Below are 20,387 nucleotides of genomic sequence, written 5' to 3' on the forward strand. Positions count from 1 at the left end.
TTCTGTATTTATTTTAAATAGAATTTTGATTAAATATATACAGCAATCGTAAACGTAAGAGACTAATTTCAAAAACATAAACAATATCTCACTGACTATAGCCTATTTAACATATAGTTTATATGCTAAGAGCTGCATAATTAGTAGTCAAATTGTTGTCCTAAAATGTATGCAATGGCTGCACATTTTTTGTAAATATCTCACTCATGTAAATATCACATTGTGCAGCATCAGCAGCCTTTATGTTTTCTGCCACGAGTATGGAGAGGATGTTCACAGCTAAACTGATGCGCCTTGCAAATAGAAGTGTGCATATCTTCATTTTGCCAGATTCGTGCTGCTGCATCGTCACCAGCAATGCAAAATCTGTTTGTGTGCTTGTCGATTCTGTCAGCCCGTGGCAACACTTGATTCGTTTCAGGGCAGTTTGCTAACATTTTTCTATTTGTACAGTATGTGAGCGCCTCAGATGAACTCAGGCCATCTAATGTCACAGTGCCAGCTAAATTTGACATGCCTTTCCAATGCAAATGGAAAAAAATCACTCCTGCTTGATTTAGAAATAGTATTTGGATGTTAGTATACAAAGCTTAGAAGTAGCAGTTTGGGAAGAGGAAGTTTCTTTTTGCAAACCAACATACATTTAAGCAGAACTGAACTTACATGATTCAGGACTTGTCTATGGATGTGTGATCACTTGTATTTAGGACTGTGCGATTTGGGGAAAATATCTAAGTGATTTTTCTTTTTTTTTGTTGACAGATATTGTGATTTCGATTTGATTTGTGATTTAATTTTGTAGTCAAGCTTCAGCTCAATAATCTGTATCGTAGCTTCTTACTGCTAAAATGCAATGAGTGTTAGTTTAAAAAAAGGAAGTGAAAACATATCAATTTATTCAATTTTTTTTTTAAATATTCAGAAATTAAACACTCATTTTTCTCTAGAGCAAACAGTAAACACAAATAAAATGACCTTACCTTTCTGTAAACAAGTTGAACTGAAATGAAGGACATAGTGTAGCTTATTATACTAACAAAAAATATATAATTATAAAAATACAGAACACTCAGCAAACTAACATGACTGATAAGAACCTTTCAGTAGCTTATATTGTCGAAAACAAAATAATTATCACATTAAACGTACAGCTGTGGTACTCCAAAATGGCTAAAATAGGTGCGAGACAAGTGTATATCTCCTATCCTGCATTTAGATGAGGTTTTTTAAATCCCTCTTTGGTCACTGCATTAAAAGGCACTGTGTCTTTAGCGAGGTAGTGCACTTATGGCATCTCCTGGGCAGGGTTGCACCAGCTGTTCGTATGTTCTTTCTTAAACTGGAAGGTAAAGTCCACACTACGGGCTTTGTAACTTCTAGCTAGTTTGTAACTAGCAAACTGTAGTCTTAAGCTCTCCATACAGTCATGCGTATAGTCGCATTGAATGATGTAATATCCGATATGAAGCATTTAAATCGTTAAACTGCTTTAAAAATATGCAACTAATGCATATATATATAACTGTCCTATGAAAATGAAATGACTAATTTCAAGGGAAATTTAAATAATACATATTTCATATCGCAGCCTCTTACGACAAAGAGCTAGAATGACCATGAGGCGACACTCAATAGAACGTTCCATTGCAACTGCAGCGCCCAACAACAGTCCTGTGATTCCGCCATTTTGGAGTAAAAGTGATCGGCTGTCCGTTGGATCTCATTGCTGTCATGATGGCAAGCAGCAGCTTTGTTTTTTATTTATTTATTCAAAAAGAGCATTAAATCTGAGATACAACCTGAAAGATGACAATACAACACTTACTATCACAATCATCAGCACTTTTAATAGCATATTTTACAGACTTATAATATGGTGTTGTTCTACTGGAATTTTCATTCTAAAATGGCCACCGGGTGACACTAGCGGGATCTAGTGGCTGTTTCCCAAACAACAACAGAATATCGCCTCTTGGTGATTCAATGCCCTTTGCTTGCGTTTAGCTAATTTCGATTAATTGCACAGCTCTACTTGTATACGTCTGGGTTTTTCTGTTAAATAATTTCTTTAAAACAGAAAATAAGGGTTTTAAATGACTGCATTTATTTCCTGTATTAATTTTGATTAATTGCGTTTTGGGTGAGTATAACTTCTATTGAAAAAATAAACAATATCTCACTGACCATAAACTATTTAAAGTGTAGTATATGTGCTAAGAGCTGCATGATTGATATTGTAATAGTCAAATATTTGTCCTAAAATGTATGCAATGGCTGTACATTTTTTGTAAATACTGTATCTCACTCTTGTAAATAAACCGAAGTGATTTGATCCACAAATGTGTCTATGGATGTGGTATCAAATGTTCGTGTATTTCTGGATTTTTTTGTTCTTCTGCAGCTTCTACTGGAGCATCTGGAGTGTCTGGTGTCTCGTCACGAGCGTTCACTGAGGATGACGGTGGTGAAGAGGCAGGCTCCTCCGCCGTCTGGGGTCTCCAGTGAAGTGGAGGTGCTCAAGGCTCTGAAATCCCTCTTTGAGCATCATAAAGCCCTGGATGAAAAAGTAAGACTTGTAATATTCAGAAGAAGCGTTTTAAAGTCTAAACAAACTTGAAATTGACTTATTTTTAAAGGAATATGGTAGTTTTATTGTAAATTATTTAGCACCATGTCAAGGTGTTTTAAAATTTATGTCTCCTTATATTTAATCATCTTCTCTTCCTTTTACAATGTAGTCTCTTGTCTTTTCTGATGCTGCATTTACTGACTTGAAAGCAATTAACACGTCAATCACATGAGTTTAACCAATAGAAAAATGACAAAGATTCTGTCAAAGATTCCTTATGGACAAAATAATTTTCCTGACCTACATATAAAAGCAAACAAAATTAATATTAATAATGTTGTAAGTAATGTTCAATTTCTTGATAGACATTTATCATTTGCTTCATAGGACCTTAATGTATTGTTTGGAGCCATGAGAATTATTACATTTCCTTCGGCTTAGTCCCTTTATTCATCAGGGTTTAACTTATCCAGCATATGTTTTACATAGTGGATGCCCTTCCAGCTGCAAACCAGTACTGGGAAACATCCATACACACTCAGCCATGGGAATTAATTCAGTACTATTTATGAATAGGTTATTATTTATTCTGATTATTATTATGATTATGATTATTATTATTATTATTATTGTTATTATTATTATTATTATTATTATTATTATTAATAATAATAATAATAATAATAATAATAATAATAATAATAACAATAATTTATATTATTTTTTTACTGTCAAAGTGCTGGTAGTTGATTTTTTTAACCATCAAGGCCCATTGCAAATAATCACAGCTAATACTCTTTGTTTAAGTTTAGCTGTTTAGCTGTTTAGCTGTAAGTGTAACTGTTTAGGTGACCTTCTACAATAACTTAATATTTTGGGTGAACCTTTAAAAAGTGTTTTTCACTGATGTGAAGTTAGTTAGTATATGTAAAATCTGTAGGACTGTATTTTTCACAAAAAAAAAAATAAATAAAAAAAAAATATATATATATATATATATATACATATATATATATATATATATATTTTTTTTTTTATTATTATTTTTTTTAAGAGGACAGAAAATAAACACAGAAAAACTAACTGGAACATAAGTCACAGTTTATAATATTATTCTTTATTTAATGTATGTAGTTTTAGAAATAATGTAAAATCAACAACTGCTGTCACCCTAAATAAAGCAAAACATTTGCAAACAGTATAATTATATTATAGTTCCTCTCATTCAACAACATAAGAAAATAAGAAAACATAAGAAAATAAGAAAAATATTAAGTATAAAATATAATATAGTTGCATTCACAATATTTTGTGTAAACATCATGCCTGAACATATTTATTTAAAGAGAAACTGAAACGTGAGAAATCTTTACATCAATCTAAATGTTTTTTCCTGCTTGACGTTAATTGCATTATATAGGTTGTTTTCATTGATGACGTGTGAAATTCAGATGGAGGGAAGGAAGTGTTTTTTCTACATAGGAATCGCTATCAGAACATCAAAATGTCTGTTTTATGTTGTTTATCAATGTTTAAATTGGCCAAAAATAAGAAATGCCAAACAGCTTTTATAAACTTCCAAATGTTTTTGCTCATAATGGGGGGAAAGTTCAAGAAACTGGCTAAAAAACGTAAGAAAAGGCAGCATGTAATAAACATTTTTTCAATATATCCATGCGTACAAGCTTCTTTTGAACACGATAATTCGTTTGACAGAACCCACCAATAAAGATTATATACAGGTCTAGCTATGTGTATAAATATGTTATATAAAAATCAGATACAAAAACCACAACCCCTATTCAAAATCCAGGAGAATATAAAAAACGTATCCTGCCATGTAATCGCAATGAAATCTCCGTCTTGTTTTGCAACAATCCAAGTCTTTACTAGCGTTTCAGCAGATTAAACATTCGGAACGTGAACATCGAGATGCGCAGCAGCAGTGAATGTTTTGACAGAACAAAAAAGAAATGCAACCGTTGCGACAAAATTAGACGGTTTTTATTGTGCAGCACTGTTTACCCCATTCAAAAATAAATATTAATGAAGTCTACGCTTTTGTATGCTTTCATCTGTTATTTTGTGATGTCTGGAGGATAGCCGCATGGTGAAAACTATAGTAATTTATAATAAAAATATTTTTGAACCACATAGTAAAGCCTATAATGTGTACAACTCTTTGATAATAAATGCTACCGAATACTGTAGCATAGTAAAGTGATAAACTGTATTAAAAACTGTAACGTTAGTTTAAACTGAAACCAATTGAATAATTTATTACTACAGTTGTGTTGTACCACAGCAATAATATAATTACTATGACAGTTTAATTCAAGTAATTATCTGTTGTATGCTTCCAAACACTATAGTATTTACTATAGTATTTTTAATGCAACGTAATTATACAGCATGTACTGCTTCGATTACAGACAGATATATTTTAGTTCAGTAGAAAACTCGGCCGACTTCATGATTTAAGGATCATGCCCAACATATGCGGTCATTTTCTATTTATTTCGCCTTTGAAATATGGTAGAAATTGCCAAAATACTGACCTTCCTCTATGGCTCCCATTCAGTTTTTTACTTCCTGCCCGCCATCTGAATTTCGCGCATCACCAGAACCACGTGATTGAAAACAACCTATAAGTCACTTTTTACATATTTTTAGATGATAATAAACATGACATGTTCAGGAAAATGTGGTTGTTGAAACGGAATGAAAACCAACGTACCTTAGTTGGCACGTGTTCATTTGACCATTAAAGTCTCTTGTTTCTCAATCGCACAGGTGCGTGAAAGGTTGCGTGTGGCTCTTGAAAGGGTGACTACATTAGAAGGACAGCTGTCAGCCGCCACTCAGGAGGTACAGCTCTTTTGTACATGTACTGTGTGTGTGTGTGTGTGTGTGTGTGTGTGTGTGTGTGTGTGTGTGTGTGTGTGTGTGTGTGTGTGTTTGTGTGTGTGTGTGTTTAGGCATGCACATGCACTGGTGTGGATTTGCTGATCTCATTAACATCTGTCCAGTGAGCACCTGCCCCCTGCTGTCAACCCATGCAGGAAATGCCCGCTGTCTGTTTCCATCACTCACACGCCACTGAGGGTTCAAGCAAAGCAAATGCACTTGACGTATCATAGATTTATGCTGATTCGAAAAAAATGCATTGACAACACAATTACTCACCGCACTCCTTTTCTCTGCATTTCGTTTGTGTAGCTTGTGAGAATTAGTATATGTGTTTAATTGTAATCAGTGTCGAAAGCACAACATTGTCCTAAAATCATTCCTTAAACCACTGAACACAGACTTAATCATCTTACATTATTGGAATGTTGGGCTAAAGATGGAAGAAGATGCTTGGCCTGTTTAACTCATTGTTTTTCACATGCATAGAAGATTGTACCATTCATATTTGTTTCTTGCTACTGTCAGTCAAATGTTAAGTATTGGAGATTTTTATTAAAATACAAAATATTTGCAAATATATTTTACTAAATTGGTGTGACCAAACTGGAACCTTCAGGAACAGAAGCAGATGCAGCATTAAAGGGATAGTTCATGCAAAAATTTAAATTACCTCATCATTTACTCATGAAAGAAGATATTTTGAAGAATGCTGATATTATGGACGTCAATGCTGGACCCATTGACTTCCATAGTAGGAAAACGAGTCGTATGGAAGTGAACAATTTTTTTAAAATTACTTCTTTTGTGTCTTCAACAGAAGAAAGAATCTCAAAAGGGTTTTAAACAAGTGAAGAGTGAATACGTGATGGCAGAATTTTCATTTTTTGGTTAAACTATCCTTTTAATTCCAAACAAAAGGGCATTTTTTTAAAAGCTCAGCCCATAGGTCACTCAAGATGAAAAATTATAGATCATTAATAAATAATCTCTTTTTGCACATTGTTTTAATCCCGGTGATTGCAGGTTTTTATTATTATTATTATTACTTTTTTATTATTAATATTATTATTTATTATTATTATTATTATTTTATTATTATTATTATTATTATTATTATTATTATTAATTTATTTTATTATTATTCTTATTTATTATTATTATTATTATTATTATTATTGTTATTATTAATAATTTTATTTTTTTATTATTATTATTATTTTATTTTTTTAACAGCAGTTTTGTAGAATGACACTTTTTGGGTTCTAAAATGCAGATTTTTTTTGTAATTGTTAAAATAACTCAACTAACTTATTTAAAATGTTATAAGATGCTATAAGAGGGAAATAAATACTGACTCTATAGTGACAAATATATTGAATAAAATAACTGCTAACTTTTGAAAAGCAGAAATTTTCCCCAAGAGTGCCCATTGAATAAATCTTCATATCATTCATAACTGTCTAGTACAGGTCATTCATCATGTGTGAACGCACTCACAAAGAAAAAGAAATGGATTTTTTGTCATGCACTGGGAATAAGAATAGTGTTTGGCTGCAGGCTGCACTGCAGAGGCAGATGAGAGGGATGAGAGGTGGCCTCTGGGTGTCATGATGCTGCGTTCAGACCAGCAGGAGGATTTTATGCTGTCTCAGTACAAACAGGACCTACAGTACTGCTGCAAATGGAACAAAGAAAGTGGGGATCACCACTGTTAAGGAATCTACTTTGCTGCCATACATGCTAATCATAATTCATAATTGTAATATAAGTTGTCCATCTTATGTTTAGCCTATGAGTGGGTGTGGCTTTTTATTTTAATGTTCAATAGTTCAAATTACAAATAGCTTTTATTAATTAGCATAGCCGTGGATACTGGTTTGAATAGAACAGTTTTACTATATACTGCACATTGCTATTCCTTTAGTTTACCATCAGCTGTGTGGTCGACCACATTCTTTAAAATATTATCTTAAGGGTAAGAAATGATGACTTATAATGATGATTATCATTTTTAGATGAAATAACCCTAAATAAATAAGCATGTAGCCAATTTAATCAAGTTATAAATTTAATCACTGCACTTTTCCTATAGCACAAAAATTAAAGAGTTTTAAGAGATCAAACTTTTTTATATAATTAAATAGGTAGATTTATAATATTATGCTTTACATTTTGAACACTAAATCTCTAATCTCTAAATCTACTAAATGTAATAACTTGAAAACTGTCAAAGCATTTTACATCAAATATTCAAATCAGGAAATAATTTAAGTGTTTAAATGAAAAAAATAACTAAAGCCTCTAATCATGAGAACGTAAATAGTCAAAACATTGTACATCATGGATGTTAGAATTTCCAATGCAAGTTTAATGAACAAATTAAATGAATCACACTTGTCATCATTACATAGCAATTGATTGGAATGAAGCTTACTGTCAGCTGGTATGGATGAGAAACAGTTGACAAATGAATTACCTGGAATGAATTAGAATGACTAGTGATGTCCCTATTTGAATCAGTTCTGTATGAATCAGACTCTCCCATACTACATTCTGTATTACAGCGATGACCAGTGAAGGTGAATCAGCTCGCTTGAATGAATCAGACTTTTCAGATTGACCATTTTGATTGATTGGTTCAGCTTTCATGTAATACATGTGTAAATAATAAGCCAACTAATTCTTATATCATTTGACAAACTGAAATTGAATAAGCTTAGACAGCCAAAATTTTGAATCATTTTAGATGTTGCCAAAGTATGCAAAAGCTACATAAATAAAACATGAATCAATAAAACATCCATGTTCCTCTAAGACTCACTTCTACTCCATTTATTTTTTATCAACGAAACAGAAAACAATAGACAATTTTGTATCTAAAATGTACACCACCTGACAAAAGTCTTGTCGCCTATTCAAGTTTTAGGAACCACAAAAAATTACTTGACTTCTAGGTGATCATTTGGTTTCGGAAGTGGCTTATATGAAAGGCAAAGGCCTCTGGATTACGCTTATTTTACCAAAATAAAATATGATCATGCCTTGATTTTTAATTATTTAATTAGGATAGTACGGTCTCACTTTGCTTTGACAAAAGTCTTGTTAAATAAGTCAAAAGTCTTAATAATATTAACAGAAATAATGCACAGTATAGAAGTCATGGGGCAGAATTAATTACTATTAATTAATAGTAATTAGAATTAATACTGTGTATAACTCCCATGAGCTTCTCCCACGACTGCATCATTCATCTCTGCAATGACTTAAATAACTTATTAATAAAGTCATCTAGAATGGCAAAGAAAGCATTCTTGCAGGACTCCCAGAGTTCATCAAGATACTCTGGATTGATTTGCAATGCCTCCTCTTTCATTTTACCTCAGACATGCTCAATAAAGTTCATATCTGGTGACTGGGCTGGCCAATCCTGGAGCAGCTTGACCTTCTGTGCTTTCAGGAACTTTGATGTGGAGGCTGAAATATGAGAAAGAGTTATATATCCTGCTGAATTTGCCCTCTCTTGTGGTTTGTAAAGTAATGGGCAACACCAATGTCTTGATACCTCAGGCTGTTGATGTTGCCATCCACTCTGCAGATCTCTCGCGTGCCCCATACTGAATGTAACCCCAAACTTGACTGATGTCTCTAAGAATCTTGGGTCTATGCGAGTTCCAATAGGTCTTCTGCAGTATTTGTGATGATTGGGATGTAGTTCAACAGATGGTTTATCAGAAAAATCTACCTTCTGCCACTTTCAAGGTACCTGTCAAGGTATTATTTGTTGCTCTTACAACTGGCATCAAAATAATGTACAGCAGTTGATTGGTAAACTGCGATCATCACATTTGCAATCATGCTCACATGCTGATATCACTTTCAGTTGTGTGGTACTTCATTATATCACTTATTATAAACATAATAAAGCACAGAAATATTTTATTTGTATAATAATGTTATACATAATAATGTTCAGTCTGTTTTGGAGCTGTGTTGAACGTTGCACTAATGCAGCAGTCAGTTTTGAAGCATATATTATGAAATCAGTCTCGCCAGCCTCCTCTAATACTTTAATACAAACGAGCTGTAATAAAGAGCGCTTTGCAAATATGTAAATCAGATCCCTTCATCCAAATACAGACAAGCAAATGAATGTGTACATATTTTAATTGTCTTCCTTCAATTTTCACATTCACGGATTCAAATGCAAATGGGTTACCGCTATTTCATTAATACCTTAATAACATGTGGCTTTTAAGCACAACGATAAGTTAATTCTTCAAAATGGGTAGTTCATGTAATCTTATCTCCCGCAAGACTTCTAGCCTGCCTTAAGAAGACAGAAACAGCACTCAAATGCTATTGAAAGGAACACAATTATATCCCACTTTCACCCAAAATGTTCGTCTTCATTATGCGCAATTGGGGGAAAAGAACTGAATCATTGCATGTTCTTTGTGAACTGTAATTATGTGTTACGCCACATTTAATGTTGCGCTCTAGGTTGCTTAACCACTTGTCAAATATTGATGAAGGGATTGTTTTGGTGTGGTTTTGTTGATGTAGGTGGTGATGTTGAGACAGAGAAAGGATGGACGAGGAGATGGGGATGCTGTGGACAGTTCAAAACCTACATGGAAGGTACTTGCAATGTGTTTAGGTGCATAAAGTTGGATTAACATCAATGTGTATAATCATGTGTGGCAAATACAGAATTGTTTCTGAAGGGCCAGACTGGGCTAATGATATTGAAAATTCCAATTGTGTCTGGCTGCAGACTCTGCCTCCATCACAGTTCTTGAAAGTTCAGCTTTGCCGTGCAAGAAATGATAAAATTAAAAAAAATATGTAAAACATATTAAAAAATACAAAACAGTTCATTAAAATTGTAAGAATATCTCACTATATTACTTTTTATTCTGCACTTTGGTGAGCGCAAAAGACTTACATATTTCAAAAACATAAACAAATACAATTTGAACAGCATAACGTGTGCTAGTAAGAGACTGTACTTGATCCATTGTGTCGCTATATAAAGGTGTCCATCAGAGGTCTATCCTGGGACCTATTTATTTTCCTTGTATATAAATAAGTAACGTGTGTTAAACCAATCAGAGTCTCATCTCCCATTCCCTTTAAGAGTCTATTGCAATTTACATGGCAGACTTTGTAAGTGGAAAAATTGAACACTTCACCTAGCGAGACAACAGTTAAACAAACCAACTACGCGAGGATAAAGAACCAGCCTCCTCCATTTGGCCTCTTTACTTTCTCTTTAGTTTAATTTTACTCTTACTTTACTCCTTTACCTTAGTGGATAAGGAATTCTGTTTTATGTATTTCACTGAAGACATCCATTAGCCTACATATTTAATTTAGTTTGTTAAGCGCAAAGATTAGTTTCAAAACTATTTCTAAATTATGTTTTAATTTCCAGCAAACGAATAAATTAACAATAATAACGAAGAGTGATCAAAAAACTGATTATATCCAAACAAACATCGTATTCTTATACCCCATATGGTGATGCTTATATCTCCAAAACCCGACAGGTGGACAAATCTAAACTTGTTTTTATTAAAACAAATATAAATATGGATATAGTAAATACTACTACTACTACTACTACTAATAAAATTGTACAAATTGTCATTAATAAATGGACAATGAGGACTTTAGACCAGCTTTTAGTTGGTCAGTGGCGTGGTCTATTTCAGTTCTTCAAAAAAGCAACGTGCCAACAATGCACCTTAACACACCTCCTTTTTTGACCGGAACACCCATGAGCACAAATGGATTTACTATTTATACAGCGTTGCTCAAATGTAAAGTTTAGGGTTGCGCTTGTCTGAAAATGTCAACAAATCACTCCAAACTAGTCTTGCGCCTTATTGCTGTGGCCTATTGCTGTCTATGATAGGGCCCTAAAGCTGACTGTGCTTCCATCATTACATATGCTGATTTTATCCTTTTGTGTAATGTCCTTTTTATATATTTGTTCATATAATATGTATGTTATTTGTTACTGCTTTCTTGGCCAGGTCACTCTTGTAAAAGCGATTTTTAATCTCAATGAGTTTTTAACCTGGCTAATTGAAGAGAATGAAAACAGTATATCCCCATTGGTTTTATCATTACTTAAACCATGTAAGAGTTTATATCGAAGGCATCTTTCCAGCTCTAATGCCTCTCTCACAGATGGTATTTTCTTCACTACTGAGAAATAAACAGCATTGATTATGCGCCAAGTGCTTTTGCCCTTCAACCTCGAGCACAGGCTGCTAAATTGTGTCCTGTCTCTGAGTGTGAGTCACTTCTAGCAGTCAGCCAGCCGACAGTAGTCTGGTCAATAGGAGAATTGTGAATTGCTCTTAATCTTTGATCCCGTGGTTCATTGTTTAAATATCACCGTATCTTTTATTTATGGATCTGAAATGCTATCCATTGATTTTTTTGTAGTATGAGATTTTTTTTTCAGCGTAAGCAATATCGATTTGCTCATTAGTGCACAGAATTGGTTTGGGTGCATCTGGCTTCTTGCAAAATGTCTTTTTATAAAATCAGCATAAAATGAAAAGTCACCATATTATTTGTAATAACCAATTAATGTTAATATGTATATATTAAAAATACCTGTAGCTTTTAACTGAAAGGTCGTTAATCTTGATGAAATGTCAGATTGTATTGATTTATCCAGTTAACACCCCATGCAAAATTCAACAAATGATACATAGAAACAAAAAGTGCATTTGTCTACATTGTAAAACCCAAAAAGTTAAGGTAACTGAAACCGTTTAAGGAAACCGATTGCAGCAAACCATTTAAGTTCAAAAACTAATCCTAATGAGGACTGTGAACTTAATCCATTTGAGTGAAAGAAGCAATTTGAGCACAGTAAAACCCGATAAATAAAGAGAACTCAAACCAACTGAGTACTGTAAAACCCAATAAGTTAAGGCAACTCAAACCGTTTGAGGAAACCGATTACTACAAATCATTTGAGTTAAAAAAACTAATCTATATGAGTACTGTGAACTTACTCCATTTGAGTTGAAGAAATTAGGTATTTAATTAACTCCTTACCTTCAACACTGAGTTCAAAACTCTTTTCAAATAAGTAGAATTATCTTTCAGTCAATTTTGAGTTAACTACACTTATTTCATCTGATAAAGTTGACTGTTGGGTTTTACAGTGTAATTAATTTCAGATATGTTACAATATGTAAGAAATGAACTGAAACTACTTTTGTTTCATCACAATTTTTAAATATAGACTTAATAAAACTGTTTTCAATGTATTTCCTATTGAAACAGGAAATGACTCATGACATATTTAGTAATTAAAGTGATTAAATGTTTATATTTACTGTATTTTGGCAATTCAGTTTTCTATAATTCTTTCTTGAACAAATTATGGCTCTGTTTTTAAATTAAGTCAATCATAAGTACATTTTCCTTGCCATTATTGCATGAGAAACAAGCTGTAGTCTAAAGAAGGTTTGTTTAGTGAAACAGCAACGATTACAAGACTGAGCTTGAGATTATTCTTCATCAATTTAATAAAATAAAGATATTTAAAGCTTTCTTTGAAATAAAAAAAGTTTGAAATTAATTTCTGCATGTGTAGTGGTTAAAACAACACTCATAACCAAGTAGAATGCTAGAAGTTCTGAAAACGGCCTGTTTAAAAACTCCAATTTAAATTGTAGGAAGTCTGTAAAGAGCTGATTTAGCATAATTTTCTCCAATTTTGTTGATTGTCAGACAGTCAGTGTTGTCGGTCGGCTTTTCCGAAAGGTTTCTGACTCTGAAAAGGTAGCTAAAATGTTACCGCTCTTAATGAGGAAGAACATTTCCCTGCTGACTGTTTGATTCCTCACAGCATGTGATTCACTGTCTATTATTTTTGCCATTTAATAATAGAGTTCCTCCAGGTGTCACTCATGCTCTGACTTTCTGGTTTTATTTTAGATCATTACTGTCATGTATTTAAGTAGTATGGAGAAAGTGTGAACTAAGGAATCTTTTTTTTTCTCCCTTTAAAATTATAGAGGATAATTTTTTATGGTTGTTATTTTTATAGTGAATTGACAATTTAGAGAACAACCTACAAATTCCTAAATGTTGATGTCACTGCTTAGATCTGTTTAATGTTATCCCAGAGTAAAAGAGCAGTTTTATTTAAACATTTTTCCATGAGTTACATAAATTCTCAGGTACAGAATAAAATATTCTGAGTGAAATATTTGAAAATATCGATATCAAAAGTGAGATTCTTGAAAAATAGCACTAATTAAAACACTTTCAAATTCCTCATAGTTATTGGTGTTAATCTGGCACCTGGTGGTAAATTCCTTAATTATCTGACAAACCCTGTTTCATTTCAACACAGGCTCATTAGAAAAACTGTACATGCTTCAGCCTGCATTTCTGTGTGAATTTTACTTCAACATACAGTACGTTTGACTGCAGTTTATAGGTTAAACGAATGTCAGTAAGAGGCCAAAAACGTTTGTTGTTTTTAACACTAATGATGATTACAGGGACATATTATTGACAAATAAAGGATTATCTTTATTCAGCTCTTTGCACAACACCAAATAAATACCACAAAATACCTTTATTGTGTCTAAGATTTCAAAACATTTGCCTAAAGCAGTGTTTCTCAACCACGTTCCTGGAAGACCTCCAGATCTGCAAATATTCTATGTCTCCCTAACCAAACACACCTGATTCAGATCATCAGCTCATTAGTGGAGACTGAAAGACCTGTAATGGGTGTGACAGACAAAGGAGACATCCAAAACATGCAGTGTTCGTGGTCCTCCAGGAACGTGGTTGAGAAACACAGCCCTAAACCACTATATTTATCTCTATATAGACAACTTTTTGGCCTGATCAGTTTGCTCATTTTGTATGTTGTTGTACCTATCATATAGAGCACTCTGGTCCTAGTCTGGTGAGGCATGGTTCTACAAAAGTGATGTAAAAAAATGTTAAGTGCACTTTTCTCATAAGCTTTAGAAAACACTATTAGTTGGGTTTACAGTATGTCAGGGGTACTCTAGGTGATCTGACAAGCCTGCCTTCTCGTGGATGTGTACAAGATGACTATGTATTTGAATTACAGAACAAAACATACACTAAGTAACATATTTAAGATGTAGATAGTGCCCTCTAGTGGATTTGACCTCTAAAACAATCAACTAAACCTTCCCAGAGCTATGTATTTCAGGTTTTTTTTTTTGCAAAAATGTAGGCTGAGGTATATATTTCCAATGATCCTGGGATGTAAACATTCCAGTTTTTACTCACTTTGCAAGACATGTTCTATTGATTTTTTTTTTCATGGGAGTTTTTGTAATCTAAAATGTAGGATTTTTCATGTTACACCTTCAGAAGCAGATAAAGAAAACAAGGCCTTTGTCAGAATGATTTTAGATTTTTTAATTTTTTTATTTGACTTTAAACTTCATGTGTGATAAACTCTGAGTTATACAGAACTGGATGGAGTGTAGACAGAAACAGCCTTGCTCCAGACTGTGTGTTTCTCTGGAGAGCTAAAGTGTCTCTGGAGAGCAGGATTATGGCTGATTGTCCCTGTGGTTCATGGCTCATCAAATACTTAAAGCAAAGTTAGAGATTAAAAAAATGTATAAAGCTAAGGGAGTCAGAGATCTCAGCATATACATGGATACCTGCACTTCCATTGAAAGAAAATAAAAACAAACATGACTGAATGTATTAATAAATGTCAGATGGTTTGATTAGAAAGTAATTATCATGATTTAAATTGAAACATGAGGTGGAACCATATTAAGCTAGTATATAGTATATTTAGCAACTTCAAATATAAACAGAAGGGTTACATGTTGCAAAAATATGATAAACAAGAACTTGTAAATGACTTGTTTTTGTCAAACTGCCTGCTGTGCTTCTGAATCTGGAGCTGCTCTGATGAATTATTTAATTAACAGCATGTAATTCAGCTTAAAGACATCCACGAACACATATGTGTAAAAACACTTCAGACAGAACTCTTTAAAAGTCCCTGTCTCAGCTTTACTGTAGTGACACAGAGCCAACCAAGCACAACCAACCAAGCAAACCCCTCTCACTTTAGACAGCCATGTAAAAATGGCCTCATTAGATATATCTCAGTGGAATTCTGCTGTCAGCCCCGAACAAGATGTTTCGGTCTCAAGAAATAGCCAGTTTTGTGGGGCGAGATATACATCTTACCCTGGTTGTATATCTTTGTATGAATAAGCACGTGTAAGGCTAGTTGACTAAACTAGGTGTGGCTTAGCTGGTCAATATTGAAAATGCTTTTATATCTGCTTATATCATCATAGAGTATGTGTTTGATTCAGTTAAAGTACAATTTCAGCTATTTGCAAAGTGCTGAATTTGTTTTTTGATCACTGAAAATAAAAATCCAACTATTTGTATACCGCTTAACGATTGATTCATTGACAATAACCGCATACAAAACTATATGTGTATATTTATTTGATTATATGTTAAGTGAAATGAGGATTCATTTTGGAAAATACATGTGCATATACAGTGGGGAAAATGCGTCACCAACATGTTTATACATGATCAAATTTTTATATTTTGTCTTTCCTCTGAAATTTGACCTGAAGACTTTAGGTTGAGTTGACATTATGGTTTAGCTACTTGCTATACCACCCCTACCAATAATAAACCAATGATATGCAGAGGAACCTTGAGTTCCAGGGCTCCAAATTGACTATCCGGGAGCTTTTAATTTGCTGAACTGCATAAGGAGATGAATTAAATGCACAGTCATGATTTGATGCATGCGAGAGAACCTCTGAACTCCTGAGGCCATAATTGCAGTGAAGCTGCTTAACTTGCTGACCGTGTTTCTTCAGACTCTGACTCAGCATATTATAACTCTCTGAAAGCTTATTTTGGCATCCCGAACCCTAAGTAGAAATCAGGGGACCAATAAACGAGCTTTAAAGTCATCAACCAGCATCACTAACATGCTTTGTGTTTGCAACAGAGGCTTCCCAATGGCTCCATCGATGCCCATGATGATACCAGCAGGTGCCTGGAGCTGCAGGAACTGCTGGATAAGGCCAATAAAGAGCTAGCCCAAAACAGAGAGCGGATCGGCGGCCTGACCAATCGCATGTCCGAGCTGGAGACGGAACTGACTACGGCCCGCAAAGACCTGCTGAAGAGCGAGGAGCTGAGCACCAAACACCAGAGGGACATACGCGAGGTTAGACTGATTGGGGAGAGAGGAAAGGGACAGAATGGGGACACAGTGATGAGGGCTCGTCTCAGGCAGAGAGGACATTTTCTCAGCTCTGCTTTATGCTTGCTGAGAGACAGAAGGTTGTGAGTCATTCCTTGAGAAGGTCTGAGGTTTTGGGATATTTAAAGGTATAATCTTGCAAACCAGTACTTTCTTAAGTGGAGCAGATTTGATGTTTTTGTGAAATGTTCAAGCTTTTCCTTTCTATACAGTTAAGGATATTTATATAACTCAGAATCTGGGTTGACAAAACTTATGTTGCAGCTTGATTTTTACTGCCTGATTTGTGAAGATTCACAAACTAATTTCGAGAGGAGCACGTGATATGATTGACCGCAGCTGGTCTCTCATCTAAAATCACTAGTTAGCCAATCAGATTAATCCAAACTCACTATAAGTAGCCTAGCAATAAATTACTCCCTTATCTTTCGTTTTCCGAAGAAACCCCCCATCCACCCCATCTCCCCCTTTCTTCCTTTAACACAGGGAGGTCTCGAGAACTACCTGGTCTCGAACTCCCCTTACATGCTCAATCGACCAGGCAGGAGCCCTGGGCTCAATTATCTCCGAGCTCAAGGTTCTCCCCCGGGACGGCATGCCAAACCTGCTAATAGCATCATACAATATCTAAGTGTGAACTCTTGAAATGTACAATATAAAGGCGGCCTCAGAATGTATAAGAAGCACTGCAATAAATTGCATTTTCCATGTCATTAAAATATGAAAAATTATTTTACCCTAGTATTTTCAATGGAGTTTTTGCGATAGCCTGCTGCTACAGACAGTGCTTTTACGCTTGAATAACTAAATGAATGCTTAAGTCTATTTAACTGATTATATATGAATTACATTACAATATCAATGCTGTAAAAGAAACCTTATGAATCTAAAAATAGTCACATTAACCTTTTACCGGAAGTTTATTAGTCTGGAAAAGTTTATAAATCTGTGCACATACCCTATTGAATATGTTCCTCATGTAAAACTATAAAACTGCTTTAATCCAGCTACTTTTATAATATAGTACTTTTTTTCTTTTGTTGTATTTGGGGTTTGATTCATTATTTCTCCCACTTTTAGTGTTCTCTTTTTTTCTTGCCAAACATATTGGTTTTATGTTCACATTCTGTGAATAATTGATGACAGAAGTTACATTTTAGTGTGAACTAATCATGTATAAATACTTATAGTTAAATCCCAATGAAACGTAAATTGTTATATTGTAACTCTTAGTGGATATAACCAATTATCCTACCTACATAATTTATTTAAATAAAAATAAAGATAGAATCTGCACACAGTCATGCAGGGTACAAAGCACCTAAAAAATCCTTATTGATGTGTCATCACTAGGGCCAGACAGAGTCTGTGGACTTTTTTTGTTATTTCTGCTCAGAATTTTGTAAAAAAAAAAATCTGCAGATTTATGCAGAATTATTTTAGGAGTATCATAACTGAAAACGTAATACATGAAACAAAAAACAATAGCTTTTTGACTTTTATTTATTTTATTTACAATGCAAATCGATCTAGATCCACTTAAACAAAGCAAGTCTCTCATATAATATATGAACTAAAATACTGGAAATATTGCTTTAAAAAAACTGTATTGTAAATAAATTAAATGAATACTTTCAAATAAGTCAGTAATATTACTGAAACGGAAAAAATGGAATAAATATAAATTTATACACACACAAGTAAATAAATAGACTCAATGATGGGCTAAAAATCTGTGGATTTCTACATGTGCAGATTCCGTGTGGGCCTAGTCATCACACATCAATGAAGTTATATTTTGGATATCTGGCACAGTGCCTTTATTTACTTTATCAAAAATAAAGGAGAAATGAAACCTGCATAGGGGAATTGTTTGCAGTATGATCAACAAAGTGCGTTCAGAAAGTAGACAGACTCAGAGAGAGAGAGAAAAGGATTTTCCAAGTATCACTCTAACAAATGTTTCCAAACTTCTCAGGATGTTAGTTTTCTCTTACTATGTGCCTGTTTGACAGGCGATGGCACAGAAGGAGGACATGGAGGAGCGAATCACAACGTTAGAAAAGCGCTACCTGGCTGCCCAAAGAGAAACAACCTCCATCCATGACCTGAACGACAAGCTGGAGAATGAGCTGGCCACTAAGGACTCTCTTTACCGACAGGTACGCCAACCCTTAAATCAGGCCCAGGTGAGATGATCTGAAGTTTGATTCGGGTGGGATTTCCATAGGTCATCGCTAGTTGATGTCCCATAATGCAGTTGTGATTTGATGATGTCAAACTCCATCTGTGCCTGTGCATGTGAAGGGTGTGTGTTAGTCAGAGGGGGTTTAATTAGCCCTAAAGCAGCAGACTCATACTGGAATCCTTCAGCACGCTGAGAAGAGGCATGCTGGGAGGAAACAGTCAATGCGCAGACTGTTTTAATGGGGACATATCATGAAAATATGACTTTTTCCATGATTACGCTCTATAATTGGGTCTCATGTGCATCTACCAACACAGAAAACAAGACAACCATTAACTTTTTTAGGTAACCCTTTTTTATGTAAGCATGTGGTAAAAGTGCCACTCTGATATTATTTAAAATGAGCTGAATCAACAATTCTTGAATTTTTGTTTGGGGACAGATTAATTGTTTTATCAATCCACTAATCCACTTCAATTTGAAAAAGGTTAACCTAATTGATTTGTGTTGGGACAATATGTAGGAAATAGGTGGAATCCAGAATTTTTTACCTTGTAGGAAGGGGATTTCATTAAATATTACAGTCCCTTAATCTGCAGCAGTGACATTTTTCTGTTTACTCACTATATACTACAGACCCCCTAGTTTTTCACGATTTTTTTGTGATTTTTTGCAATAAAAATGATTTTATGGTGGTAATTCCTTGAAATTTGCAGACAATTTTGTGATTAAAAAACATATATATATATATATATATATATATATATATATATATATATATATATATATATATATATATATATATATATATAAATCTAAAAAATTATATTAGTAGCCTACTATGTTAACTGTTCAATCTGACACAATGACAATGACACAAATCATAAAAATTAAACTTCTTTATTTCGGTCTCCTGTCAAGACAAGATGTAAAACGGTAGGGATTAAGCCAAAGGAAGGTTGTTTAACTCTTATTTTTTTATCCACAGTTTTAGTTTCTTTCAGATTTCACTCCCCGGTGCATATCTGACATCAGGTACCTCACTCAGGACATGCGATAGGGATTCCCCTACCGTAACACACCTAAAACACGGATTGCCATAAAACTCATCAATGGCAGGGAAGCGTTTTCACTCGTTAACTGAAGGGAAAGAGTTCAACGTAAACATTTATCGATATTATGCGCATCCTAATACTAGTCTTAAATGTAAAGCTCAAATAATGTCCTTCAATTCGGTCATGTCCAGCGGCTGTCATAATTGAACCAATCTCCATCATCTGTTCCATTGCTCCATTTGTTAGATGTTTGCTCTCACTTTATTTTGCAATCTGACGCGCGTCAAACACACAAAATGCCCAATTCGCGCCACAGGATGTCTAATCCAATCTTTGCATTGACTTCACATGTAAATCACTCGCGCTTCATCTGCG

At 34.1% G+C, this 20,387-nt stretch overlaps 1 protein-coding gene across 1 annotated transcript in view; it reads left to right on the forward strand.

Moving 5' to 3' along the window:
• The window catches only part of ppfia4 (PTPRF interacting protein alpha 4), a 187,616-nt gene that overhangs the window by 109,460 nt on the left and 57,769 nt on the right, over positions 1-20,387 (forward strand). Inside the window, exons 3-7 of the mRNA XM_056468039.1 lie at positions 2,402-2,566; positions 5,363-5,437; positions 10,043-10,117; positions 16,512-16,733; positions 18,785-18,931. Coding sequence (XP_056324014.1) covers positions 2,402-2,566; positions 5,363-5,437; positions 10,043-10,117; positions 16,512-16,733; positions 18,785-18,931 — 684 coding nt within the window. The remainder of the gene's footprint in view (positions 1-2,401; positions 2,567-5,362; positions 5,438-10,042; positions 10,118-16,511; positions 16,734-18,784; positions 18,932-20,387) is intronic.

The sequence above is a fragment of the Danio aesculapii genome, chromosome 11 (genome assembly GCF_903798145.1).
Source record: "Danio aesculapii chromosome 11, fDanAes4.1, whole genome shotgun sequence".
NCBI classification, from domain to species: Eukaryota; Metazoa; Chordata; class Actinopteri; order Cypriniformes; family Danionidae; genus Danio; species Danio aesculapii.